Source organism: Callionymus lyra, chromosome 18 (assembly GCF_982586985.1).
Source record: "Callionymus lyra chromosome 18, fCalLyr1.hap1.1, whole genome shotgun sequence".
NCBI lineage: Eukaryota > Metazoa > Chordata > Actinopteri > Syngnathiformes > Callionymidae > Callionymus > Callionymus lyra.
The window spans coordinates 14,199,897-14,213,034 of record NC_141835.1 but is presented as its reverse complement, the minus strand read 5'-3'; the positions used below and the strand labels follow the sequence as shown (position 1 = coordinate 14,213,034).

Genomic DNA, 13,138 nt, shown 5'->3' with positions numbered 1-13,138 from the left:
AAATATTTGTTGCTGCTTTTTTAAGCTTTCTTCTGGCAAAGAAAACACATTTTTGGTCATTTAATTTCATGTAGTTGAAGCAATTAAGGATTTGTTTGCTGGATGAAGTGATAGAAATTGAGGTGAAATAACCATAAAAACTCAAAGTTAACTTGGTGTGATACTATTAATAGGTTTCTTCGTCCCTGCAGCGATGTTTCTGTCCATGACTCTTCTGAGATAAGTCACTGCTACGTGGCTCGTCCAAACAAAAGTCACTTTTGCGAGCATGTTTGGGTTTCAGTGGCAGTAAAGCAGAGAGCTGACCGACGTAAGAATAGTTGCTCGTTCACTTTTGTTTGAATCAAACGAAGGTGATGGAAGAACTGAGAGATGGTGGGATTGAAAAGACGGAACATCGTCTGTGTAAACACCAGCTACACTCAGGGTGACTTTTGGTTCAGCAAAACTAAGCTAACGTGGCGACGAGAGACTAGAGGATGATCAAGATTTGCTCAGGTATCTTCTCTTATCCTGCTTTTAACAGATTATTTTTCTCCAACTGTCTTTTGTCTGGTGAACTATCAAGTTTTTTTTATTAGGGTAATTTTTTTAATCAGTTCGGGAAGATAATACACCTCAAGCCTCCAAGTAGGTGACCTAATTTTTCTCAAATTTTCCCCCGATTTCATTCATAAAATAGATCTTTATCTACCTCAATCCGATATATTTTTAAGCCTGAATCCTCTCAATATTTCCAACAAAACAAGAGGAGATTCATCGAAATTGGAAAAAATCAGTGGTGGCAGCTTGTCAGGTTCCAGTTGTCAAAGCAATGGCAGCGACCCAGTGGTCTTCCCTTTGTTTAACACGCTGGAACAACAAAACTTGCATGACTCAGCGGGACGAAAATGTCACCCTACGCTCCAGGCCGGGGACATTATCTGGCCAACTTGCTTTGAATTGGCTCAGTGGCTCCGGAGCTGTCTCAACTGAAGGTAAATTGCGCTCGGTAACGCTCCAGTGCGTGATTGGGCTCCTGCAGAGGGGAAAACCAGATCTTGGAAAAGCAAGTCCCGATTGAAGAAAAGTGGTGACACACAAACATTCCCCTGTTTCCTCTGACTGAGTGTCCTGCTTAAGGCATCAAGGATGTTTTCCTCACATCGTCGCTCACTCATAAATACGCCTGAGAAGTTGTCGTGTTTCATCGCCCGGCGGTTATGATTCATTCACTGCCTCATGCTGGGTGTACAGTTCAAGAAAACTAAGGGTCAAACATGACTAAACTGTTTTTTTTCCTGTGTTCACAGACATCAACGAGTGCCTCTTGCAGGGAATCTGCCGGAACGCCGAGTGTCTCAACACCAAAGGGAGCTACAGGTGCACCTGCAAACCGGGGTACATGTTGGATCCTGCCCGGGGACACTGCGTCTGTAAGTAGCAAATAATGTTGCGTTACCGCCTCCCTTAACTTCTCAATGACATATTTCTAGCCACATCGGTTGACTGACGGTACCACCCAGATCTCCTTACGCCCTTTCCTCGAAGCTTACTCAGGCTGACCAAAGTGTCTATAAAAGCAGTAGTTCACCCAGAATTCAACTCACTCATTTCTTACTCACCCTCATGTCGACTAAGGGTTGGAGTTATTTTCAGAGTAATCCATCTCTTTTTGGAGTTATGTCCATATGACGGTTGTGAACGAAGCTAATTTTCCTCGTCCAAAAAGACAAACTTAAAAGACCTTCGAATACGTCCATACTGCTCGCTATTTGCGTATTGTTGCGACACTTGTCGAGAGGAATTGAAAGTCTCTACTGTCTACACTGGGACCTCAATACAAGATGGACATTACAGACGAGCAGTATGGAGGTATTTGGATGTTTTTAAGTGTATTTTTGGACAAGGAGGATGAAGTAAATGGTCACGACCGTCATGCGGTCTTACATTTAACGTTCACTCTCCCCCTGTTGTATTTATCATGCTCTTTGGTCGCTATGGTAACAGTGTAAACATACCTTCAAAATAAAATGATACAGGTAAAATACCGATGCAACATGAAACGAGTATAAAGTGCTAACATGTTTTACTCACCATAACACTGCTAACATGTCACGTGACCCAGATGCGAGAACAGAATCCGGTAACTTTTCAAAATAAAACATTGTGACTCGGATAATTAAATAAAATCAGAGATTATGCAAATGTTTTATCCTTTCTCTGCGGCCCGGTACCTAATGACCCACAGACCGGTACCACCTTAGACTACATGAGAGTGAGTAGAAAGTGAAATTGGTGAACCATCCCTCTATCACAATGGTTTAAAAAAAGCTTAAATATGCAAAGCACAGTTCAAACCTTTATTTGTAACAACCCTATCATAAAAGGTCTATTTTAAAGATCTTATTTTTTCGGAATCCAAAATGAAGACCACCAAATGATTGAAAACGTCTCTCCTCGCTAGCTGAGAAGGCCATGTCGGACCAGCGGGCGCTGTGCTACAGATCGGTGTCGTCAGGTTCCTGCTCTCTGCCGCTGCCCCGGCACATCACCAAGCAGATCTGCTGCTGCAGCCGAGTGGGCAAAGCGTGGGGGGCCGGCTGTGACCGCTGCCCACTCCCGGAGTCAGGTAAGACCGTCGTCGTTTATATAAAATATAAAATTGGTTCTGTCCTATGGGTTTTGTGTTTGTGTGATGAATATTCAGCAGCTGCTATTCTTGCAAGTCATGAATTACCCTACGCAGCTGGAATCTTGTCCAAGCTTTTGGACACTCGGTACTGTGTGTTCAATCGTGAGGGGGGTCACAGATCAGATATCACAGACATCCAGGACTGACACCGAAGAACAACACTCTGATTTCTCAATGACCTGAACAAACCCCCCCACTACCTTATGACTCTTGACTCTGAGAGAACACCCCTAGACCCCATCAGTTCCTCCAAACGTGGCCCAAACTCCCCTCGCTCTCTGAATTCATCAGTCAGTAGCCGCTCATATTCACGTTTCCTGGCCTGACGCGAGTGCTCGCAGCTACCACACATCTGTCAGTGCACGTATCTTAGTTCCAGACTCTTTTGGCACCAGGGTTGCTGGTTTCAGGTCAGCTAGAGGACACCACGCTTCTCGCTTGTAATGGATTCACCATCGATGAGGTTTGCTGGTCTCGGACAAAAAAAAAGGTGAAGTCTAGCTGTTTCTATCTCGCAAGGCAATCCTCCATTCGCCTCTCACTTACACACTCCGGTCGCACGAGTTCAGGTGTGGGGTGCAACAGAAGCCCATGATTGTCCGGATCAGGATAAAACTCTCTGAAATGGGACACGTGAGCTCGACCTGTTCAGGAACCCTGTTGAGCATTAGTGGAAACAATTTTTTTTCCTATCTTCAGATGCAACTTAAACCATGCTAGCGAATAAGCGTTGGATGAAAAGGCGGGCAATACTCCAAATTTTGTAATTGATTTGAAGTAAAAACAGGTGCAGAATACCAGCAGTTTTATGTACCACCTTGTAATGTTTGTTTTTTTCTTTCACTATTTTAATGTGATACTTACAAGGTAAACAAGCATACTTGTTAGCTTAGTTAGTCAATGCAGAGGGCATTGATAACCTAAATAGTCATAGAATTATTTAAATAAATGTGGCTAAATCAAGACATTTTATGTGGTCCCCCAGAGCTAGAAATGCCAAACTTGAACTTTTAAGTGCACTGGTGTTTTACAGAGCTAAATTTAGCCCCTTAGATTTGAAACAGACCTTTGTTTCTTCGTACTAACCTGTAAAATCTGCATTTTGTTTGACCCACAACTTTCGGCACTGTTTCACATTTTGTGCCCCTCGTGGTGTGATTGAGTTTGAAACCGCTGCTATAATGAACTTTAGGAATTCTCGGCTCAACATTGTTGAACTTCAGCATGCTCTCGCTAAAACATTGACCACAAACCTTTGAAGCATCCCTTTCCTCAACCTGAGGAACTACAAGAGCTTCCAGATGTGGTTTGGACTCTTGGTCAACTTGTTGTCTTACCTGTGCGCACATGTTCGGTCTGACGGTTTTGAGATGTGGTTTTATAGACAGAAACTGTCCTCCTTTAATGTCTTCAACTCGATACTTGGCCCCAAAATTGCCCCCACTTTTAAGTATTTTATTGATGCACACAGGTAAGACCACAAGTCCAAACCACATCTGGAAGCATCTATGATATACTACCAAGTTATCTATTGGCTGGTTTTCCTTCCCTGCAGACCATTTCAAGGAGATCTGCCCGGTGGGTCACGGATTCACCTACGTACGCTCCGACGTGCAGTTCTCTCTGATGCGACTGGAGGACGACGACGAGCTGCAGAGCACGAGCGTGCTACGGGAGGAGCCGAGTCCAGCGTATCCAGATACACATTCAGTCGTGCAGTCGCACGAGCTTCCTGTTTACCCAGAAACGCCGGGGGTACCTCACTTTACCCCCCAGCTGCCCGCCAGAGAAACCACCAGATCAGAAGGTGAGAATTCAGTAATGAGAGAGAATTAAAACGTTAACAATGACTATTAGTACCGCAGTATTAGCCCCAGTTCCGATATTCTGCATTAGCCCTCCCCCTTAGCCCTACCCATTGGCCCTTCACCTCCCCCTTCGTCTTTCCCTCAAATAAAGTTTTAGAATTGGTTCCGCCGTTACGTCATCAATCGTTGCCCCTTATTATGACATCGGCAGAAGCGACTGAAAACAGAAAAGAGTCTTTGGGTTCTCTCTTTGAGAAACTGCCTTGCAGTAGCGCCACCTAGAGGTTTACTGGTTTGAAGCCAAAGAAAAAAAAAGTGAATAATTGTTATTTAAAGCAGCAAGAAGGTTCAGCTGGAAATCCCTTTCTTTATGAGGAAAAACCCTTTTAAAAAGCAAAAATATGACAACCTGTAGAAAAACTTCAGCCTCTATGCATCATTCAGTCCTGCATAAGTCAAAGCTTTTATCTTTTAGAACAAGCTGGCAGTTGTGTGTTTATGTAGCATCGTAAAATGAACACATGGCTCTATACTCACTCGCCTCCTCCTGGACCCGGGTTGATGTTGACTCTGTCTCCTTCTGAGAGTGTTAATGACCCTTTAAAATGTTTTTGTCCACCAGTGGAAAATGGTCCTAAATCAGCATAAAAAAGTTGTTTTTTTTTAAATTTGAAAACGAAGTTGAATAGAAAATTCACGATTATAGATTTTATTTTGGGGATTCATCATTCATCATCAAAGTCTATTGGGTATTTTTTTTTAACCTTTTTTATATTCAGAATTCATTTTTTTTATTCTAACTATAACTAATACTATAACTTTTGCAGATATTTAAAAAATCTGTTTTGATTTTTAAACTATATGTTTCTAACTATAGCTTTGCTCAGACTCGGACTTTTGTGTTTTTAATCGAAGATTTATTTGTATTCTTAACATCTGTTTTGATTATTTTATTTTTTTTTAAGATTTCTAATCTAGGTTTCGTATCCCTCATTAAAAATGCTTGACCCTAATTTAGCTCCACAAAGATCAGTCCTTCTCTTGTCAATAAGTCAGGATTCTTGGACCACCAGAGCTACAGTCCAGAACCCTAGCAGGTCACATGGTTCTGGTGTTGATTCATGTCTCCCCTAAGAGGGTTAAAGGAATGCTAGTATAGTTGTCAGCGCGTCCATTGGGAAGTCTCTCTGAAGAAAACACAGATTTCTTGAAAGTTTTTAGGTAACAAACCGAAGAATTTACTTTGAACACTTTGAACATCTGAGTCAAATTAGAAGATTAATTGATCTGGTTGAAGATAAATCAATACTTGTTCCAAAACATCAATTCTTCCGAGTGTTCCTCTGCTTTTTGTGATGAAGTATTATTATTATTAAAACACACACATGTTGTGGCTTTGTCATTTAATTAAAAGACAGTCTTCCCCCTTCACGAAATGGATGTTTTGTTTTATGGTATTTAACAACTTTCTTCTCTCTCTGTCTCATGCAGATGTGGACGATCTGAGCCTGGTAAGTTTAAATTGTTGTAGTCCTCATACTCTTTGTTCTTCAACTTAACTCAATCATTTTTTAGAATTTCATTATGAACAAAAGTTAAGCTTTTTTTGATACGGTCTAATTTAAAAAATGAAGATGAAAACGCCTTAAAATCACCCAGGGACTTTTTTTTAAATATGAAACAATAACTTGTTTGTATGTCATTCAGGCCTCGACAAGGTGTGCCCAAATGCAGTCCTTTCGCTTTGTTTATGTGGCCCTCATGATCTTCTAGTAAAACTGAAGCTCTGATCACCAGTTCTTATTTGTTTTCTTCCTTGTTTTTTGCAACTTAAAGTGAAAAAAAACATTTATATCATCTTCACATTTCTTCTCCATTGTTATATTATTTTTAATGTCAATAAAATGCATAGACATTGCAATAATGTTCTCTAAAGAGTTAAAATTATGCAATAAAATGAGAATTTTCTTCTTTTTTTATATGAAACTTGTTAGTTTCTAATATATTTGAATAGAAAACCACAACACTAGGCCCCACGAAATGTTATTGCCCACCTCTGGTTTAAGATTTTTTTTTATTAGGTGTCACCACTAGCTTTCAGAATATTAATACTAAAATTTAAAAGTGTGTCATAAAAGTAAAGAGAAAATGCCAATAAATGTCTTAGTTTGCATCACTTTACGTCTTAAAATTGGCAATAAAATAAACACAATGCACAGACAGTTGTTATTTTTAGTTTAGTGAAATACCTTATTAAGCTTTTTTTTTTTTTTAATATTTCTTTTAATCTCATTTTGTCTGATTTTTGTTTTCCAGCCAGAGACGGTGACACCAACACCACTGAATCCAGGTAACTGTACCGACCACCCTCACAAATTACAACCACAACGTTCCTGCGGTTTGATTTTAATGCTTGAAGGTCAAAGAGTCGGGCTGTGATTGACTCGACTCTCAGTCAGGCGGGGACGGCGTGATGTGTTAAAAGCGGTTCGCCCCTGCACAGTGGTCGGCCTCCCAACGCCAGCGAAAACATTGACAATTATGTCTAAAGACAGACTCTTTACTGCCTCGATTTATTCCCGCTATTGTCCCATTTTTAGCCATGTGGAGGACACGGAGCGTTTTTATGAATTGCTGTTGACTGACAGCCAAAGCATTCTGGGGTGGCAAGTAAAGCAGCCGGCCATTTTAGTTATGGGGAACATGTGTGACACGACAATTGGGGGTCCCATCAAAACATTTATGGCTGCTGTTTTTTTTGTCTCGACAGAAAGCTCGCCAGACTCTCCCAGCATCAACCTGCCAGATTCAAAGGAAACATTCTACACCGACGCTGGTGAGATTGACTTAAAAGGCGCCCTTGAGATGAAAACCGCACATGTATATGAAACATTCGGCAGATTTAGAAGACAGACTCAGAAAGTTCTCCCTGACTGCTAAGAGCAGCCATGCAATTCCTGGTGGGAATCAAATGTCTCCTAATGATACATTAAAGGGATTCAACTGACACACCAGATCTATTACGCTGATATGCATGTTCTCAAGTCTTATGGTGTTACATAGGAACGTCAGAGGCACTTAGTACTTATCCTGGGGTTGTTGGTTGTTTGGAATCCATTTCTTCTGTGAAGGGGAGAAAGAATCCAAGACACCCGGAGACCCTTTAACCCTTGTGTTGCCTCTGGTTGCCCAACAACTAAATGTGTTTGTGGTATCCCTTGTGTTGTGTCTGATCAAGGTGAAAGACCCCCTTTGCTAGGGTAGAAAGTTCTTTCACAGACTACAAAAAATGTAACTACCGGTAGTTAACTGCCATTTGTACCTCTTCAAATTTAAAGTGATAGTTCACCCAAAATTCAAATTTCACTAACTTTCTACCCTCATGTCAACTAAGGGTTGGGATTATTTGCAGAGCAATCTGTTACTCTTTAGATTTATAAACAAAAATGTATGTCAATATGAAAATAATCCCAACCCCTTAGTCAACATAAGGGTAGAGAATTAGTAAAGTTTGAATTTTGGGTGAACCATCACTTTAATAAATACACATAAAAACACACATTTATTAAGAAATAGTGCTACTGATGTGTGTTCCAGCATGTCTTTTAGGGATACCAGTATACAATATTCAATATATTTTCCTTTTTTTTTTCTATATTGCAATTTGCAACAGCCTAAACCCAGTGTTTGGAAAGTTCACTTTCTCTGTGAACGAGTTCAAAGTTCAGTTTACCCCCTTTAAAAAGAACTAGTTTAGTTTATAGTTCATAATTAAAAAAAATTCAAAAGTTCACCACCGTAAGAATGAACTAGTTCATAGTTCTTTTCTACATGTTGCTACAAGCAAGCAAGTATTGCCACGGCCCATAAATAACAACAGATGGAAAACAATGTATCTGTTTAAACATAAAAAAAACCCCTTTCATTTCATCATCATATCGGAATCAAAAAACATGGATGCCAAAATTGTAAAAACAACAAATAAATGAAATGAATAAAATATTTCACTATCGTCCCATGAACTTGTTTAGGTCCAACAATGCCCAAACCCCATGCCAAGAACCCCCTTCCTGTGTTTCTGTCGGCGCATCAGTGGGAATTTGTAGAAGGAAAGAGTCTACCATGGGGGACTTGGAATTTACAGAAGGAAAACTTTTTAAAAACTGCTAACATGCTGTGCTACAGATCCATGATCAAGGCTCATGGCAGGTTAGGTAAACCCATCTCCACAGCTCTCAGCGCTTGGACATTACGAAAAAATGTAATCCAAGAGTCCAGACAGACTGTTAAATTCCTGCACCAGACTTTATTCAAATAACTTGTAAAAAAGCTTGGGGGGGTTACAAATCCATCTTTTTATTTGGACCTCGAAACCGAGAATGTCATTGCTTAAGTGCTGAACAAGGCCATGTAAACTCGTACACGCACTTGTAAATGAGATTGAGTGTTGGTTCGCCACCAGCAACATCATCTTGTTTTTTTTTTTCTTGACTTAGTCAACTGCTGGCACTTGAGACATAGCCACATCTTACAAGACATTTTTGTCTGCTTACTTAGAGTTTCACTGGGGAGAGCATGTTTCGTGCTTTTATTAGACCCCTTAAACCAAAGCCAAGTTGGCCTGAAGATACCTTTCTGCAGACAAGGTGAAAGGGCGGGAGAATTTAGCTTTTTTGGAAACGTAGGCGATTCTCCGAGACGTAGATGTCGACAGCCTTATTTGGAAGGGACTCAGAATGAGCGGAAAATTCGGTTGACCAACTGTCGAAGAGTGCAGAATAACAGTAATCTGATAGAGAAAGACGTCAGATGCCCAGTCTGTTTTGCTGAGGGCCACATGGAACCAAGTCAAGAGCAACAGTAATGTCAGGCTCCATCGTGCATGACCTGTTTCTCCATGACCCCTTTTTCTCAGCAGTCCTAGCCACCTGTTGGACCGCTACAGCGCTGTAAAAGCTGTTCTCTCATCCAAGACCCCGCTAATAAAACAGGAGAAAGGTTCCCAAGGAGCACAGCATGTGTTGATGGAATGTACATTTTTACAGGGACGTTGCATAACCAGGTCGCGAGTGTTTCACCTGTATTTGCTTATTTTAAGGTATTGACAAGTGTGCAACCACCCCGACCATATGTGGCCACGGGAGATGCATTCCAGTTCAGACCGGCTACACCTGCCAATGTGAGCCGGGGTTCAAGCTCAGTGCGCTGCAGACCAACTGCATTGGTAAGCTTCATCTGGGAGGTTTGGAGCAATCAAACAGAAGGAAGTGAAGAAACATGCGTGCTCCTCTGTCTATCATAGTCTCAACACAAGCAAATCTTGTCCACCAAGCATTACACAGCGCCCAAGTGTTGAGAAACGAAGCCAGCCAGAATGAAAGGGATCCGTTTATTTACGTTGACCTGCTCTGTGAAGCCTGACAACATTACGCAGACCCTCCAAGGAACTGTCACTCTCCTGTGAGCCCTTACCTCATGATGAAGTCTTTGGCTCGGGCCCGGCCATTGCACTTGGCTGGGTTCAGGCCCATCGCGGAGGAAATTCTTGTTCAGCCGAGGCGCTCAAAAGTCGAGCTCCAACCGCTTCTGGCATATTTCTTGACCTCACACTCTACAGAGTCACGGTCACGCGTCAGTTGTAGGACAATTTAAAATAACCTCTCAAGGTGCTGGGATTTTTGGGCAAAGAACACTTTTTTAAAATGGAATTTGTTATGGATGAAAGGTAGACGTTGTCATGGAAGGACATTTTGAGAGTGTCAATCTTATTTGTTTAAAATTCATAGCTTACCTCACTGATACATCAGAAAGCAGGATAGAACCGGTATTCAGCTCTAGTCTTATTCGCACGGGATAAGTATTACCTGGGGACCTCAGTGTTTTATAAATGACCCCCCCTCCTCTGCGTTAATTTGAGTGCATTCACACGCGATAAGTGATAAGTGAAAATACTAATTTTTACTGACAGTGCCTATAGATACAGATCTGCAATTACTGAAATATAAAGTTAGTGTAACCAAGCGTTCTTCGTTTAGAAAAGATCTTGTGGACAACCGTTTATTTTCTTTCGTTTCTCAACTTGTGCAGACGCTCAACAGCGAGAGCGCTGCTCCTCCAAATAAAATTGCATCATTATTCTTACAGAAGAGACACAGTCTGTTACAGTACTGTAACCGAGTGTATTCATTTGGGAAACAACGAGGCTGTAACTTAGTTTGTAGCTGTGCAGCGCGCACGTCTTCTTTACTTTTGTCATGTGAAACACACCCCCAACAACAACGAACTCTATCTACTTCCTTTTCAACCCCTTCAAAATAAAACAGCGGAAGTAAATATTAACACAATGGCGAGTGCCTAGAAGTCTGTTACAGTGGTGTATATGCTGCATTCAGAGTTACAAACACAGACATTCGGATTCACACAGGATTAGTATTATCACCCGACGTCTGCGTTTGTTGAATTACAGTACGTAATTTGCGGCGGAATTATTACATTACAAATCACAGACATGGCGCATTCGCACTGGATTTTAGGGAAAAAAAAAATTTCACTCAGACATTCTCCCCAATTATTACAAATTACCAGAGGTCCCCAGGTAATACTTATTCCGTGCGAATCGGACATATCACTTGATGGCAATAGTCTTAATAGATCATAAGTCAGCACCCTTTGTCATATAAAGAGACAATTAAGACCATTTCATTCCAAAAAAATGTTTTCATTATTTTCTACAAAAATTATCATCTTCATTCAATTGAAATCATCTTCAGTGAACTATGGGTCATTTTGCCTTTGGTTGCAGACCCATGAGTTACCATTTTGAGCATTGGGTACCCCATTGTGTCCAAAGGAATGCCAGTGTATCGCATGACCTCTGGGTAGATCCCTGTTGTAGGGAAATAGTTCATTCATCAAGAATCCTGAAGAAAAATCCAGATCACAAAATGAGTACAATACAACCTGGGTGTAACAAGGAGGTCGAATTTGTAAAATAAAATATTTATCTCATAAAATAGATACATTTGAATATGGTAAGAATTTCCAGGTTGAGCGTTTCGTTGACTTTCTCTTCCTCACAGATGTTAACGAATGCGATGACGACCCGTGTGAAGGGAAGGGCAGCTGTACAAACACATACGGCTCCTATACCTGTCAGTGCTACAGCGGCTACAGCCAGGTGATCACCCAGAACAGGAAGTTCTGTCAAGGTAATAAACCCATCATCTGTTCTGAACCCAATGCTTCTTTTTTTTCGCACCATACCTCCTGTCTGTCACTGCTGTTCATTTAAGGAGCATTTCTTCTTCTCGGTAGACGTCAACGAGTGCAGCCTGCCTAACAAGTGTCCGAACGGCAATTGCGTCAACACTGAAGGATCTTACACCTGTGACTGTAATGATGGCTACACCCGGTCATGGAGAGGCCAGTGTGAAGGTGAGGAAAACGTAGAATTTTCAATTTCAAACATGATGAAATCATGTTTTTTACAACAGAGAAAGCGTTTGCAAATGTAGCTCACAGAACCTTTTTTTTCTCTGGTCCAAGCCAAACACTGTTCTCTGACAAAGAACTTTGATAGAAGACAATTGAATTGATTCTTTCCATGTCTTCTCCTGGACAGACATAGACGAGTGCAGGGAGCCCAGTTACTGTCCAGACAGCGTCTGCGTCAACACTCCTGGCTCTTTCGAGTGCCAGGCCTGCCGTCCGGGATTCAGGGCCGTCAATGAGAGATGTGTGGGTAAGGCAACACTTCATCACGGCAGCACAACCGACAACCGTTCCTACCCAACGCTCCCATGGTTGTTTCCAACTGCTGCTTTGGAAAGTCGCCGGGCTTCCCTCTCTCCGCGCGCACTCACTCGGGATGAGGTTACATTTGCGAATCCGCCGTTGCCAGTTGGCATCACAAAACATAATGTGACATAGCAACAGACAGAGCCATTAATGACCTGCTGACAACCAGTGATGTAGAGCAGCTCACCAAATACTTTCAAACGCATTAGCTCCCATGAATTGTGGCTTTCACGCATGAAAGCGCGTTCAAAGTGCTGATGAGCAGAAAATGTAAATTTTTCCCTCCGTTTTCCCCAAATTTGGGTGTATAGTTTAGGGTTGTGGATTGACCACACTCAAGATGGGATGGTATAATGGCCCTAGGATGGAAGTTCATGTGTATCAGGTTCTGCCTTCAGGTTAGAAAACACGATTGCGTGAGAAGTATCGGGTGAAGAGCAGAGTCATTCTCAGAGCTGATAACAGACTGCCAGGAGTTTGTTTCTAACCTCACTAAAGGTCTAGAGACTCTTGACTTTGTTAGTTTCAACTGAACCGTATCACAATATCCTCGATTTCTGCCAAACAGTTTTTATTGGATTTAAAAAAAGGTTAATAAATTACAGAATGTGACTAGTATTGTCTCTTACTACACAATATAAATGTAGAAACATTTGAACATGTTTACCCCATTTATATGTATGTAATGTACACATTCACAAAAACACACACACATTTATTATTTATTATCTGATAATATGTCATCTTCTTTTTAATTTGGTTATATTATTTACTACTTTTAATATTTTTATCGTTATTACTTTCTAAGTAAGTGTCTGAGCCATAGTGTCACATTTTTATTATTTTGTGAAATTAATTT

At 41.2% G+C, this 13,138-nt stretch overlaps 1 protein-coding gene across 1 annotated transcript in view; it reads left to right on the top strand.

Moving 5' to 3' along the window:
• Nucleotides 1–13,138, top strand: part of LOC148060595 (latent-transforming growth factor beta-binding protein 2-like) — a 114,789-nt gene that overhangs the window by 72,544 nt on the left and 29,107 nt on the right. The window contains exons 10-19 of the mRNA XM_087779309.1: nt 1,293–1,415; nt 2,447–2,611; nt 4,230–4,481; nt 5,974–5,993; nt 6,799–6,832; nt 7,253–7,318; nt 9,581–9,706; nt 11,562–11,690; nt 11,797–11,916; nt 12,104–12,223. Coding sequence (XP_087635435.1) covers nt 1,293–1,415; nt 2,447–2,611; nt 4,230–4,481; nt 5,974–5,993; nt 6,799–6,832; nt 7,253–7,318; nt 9,581–9,706; nt 11,562–11,690; nt 11,797–11,916; nt 12,104–12,223 — 1,155 coding nt within the window. The remainder of the gene's footprint in view (nt 1–1,292; nt 1,416–2,446; nt 2,612–4,229; nt 4,482–5,973; nt 5,994–6,798; nt 6,833–7,252; nt 7,319–9,580; nt 9,707–11,561; nt 11,691–11,796; nt 11,917–12,103; nt 12,224–13,138) is intronic.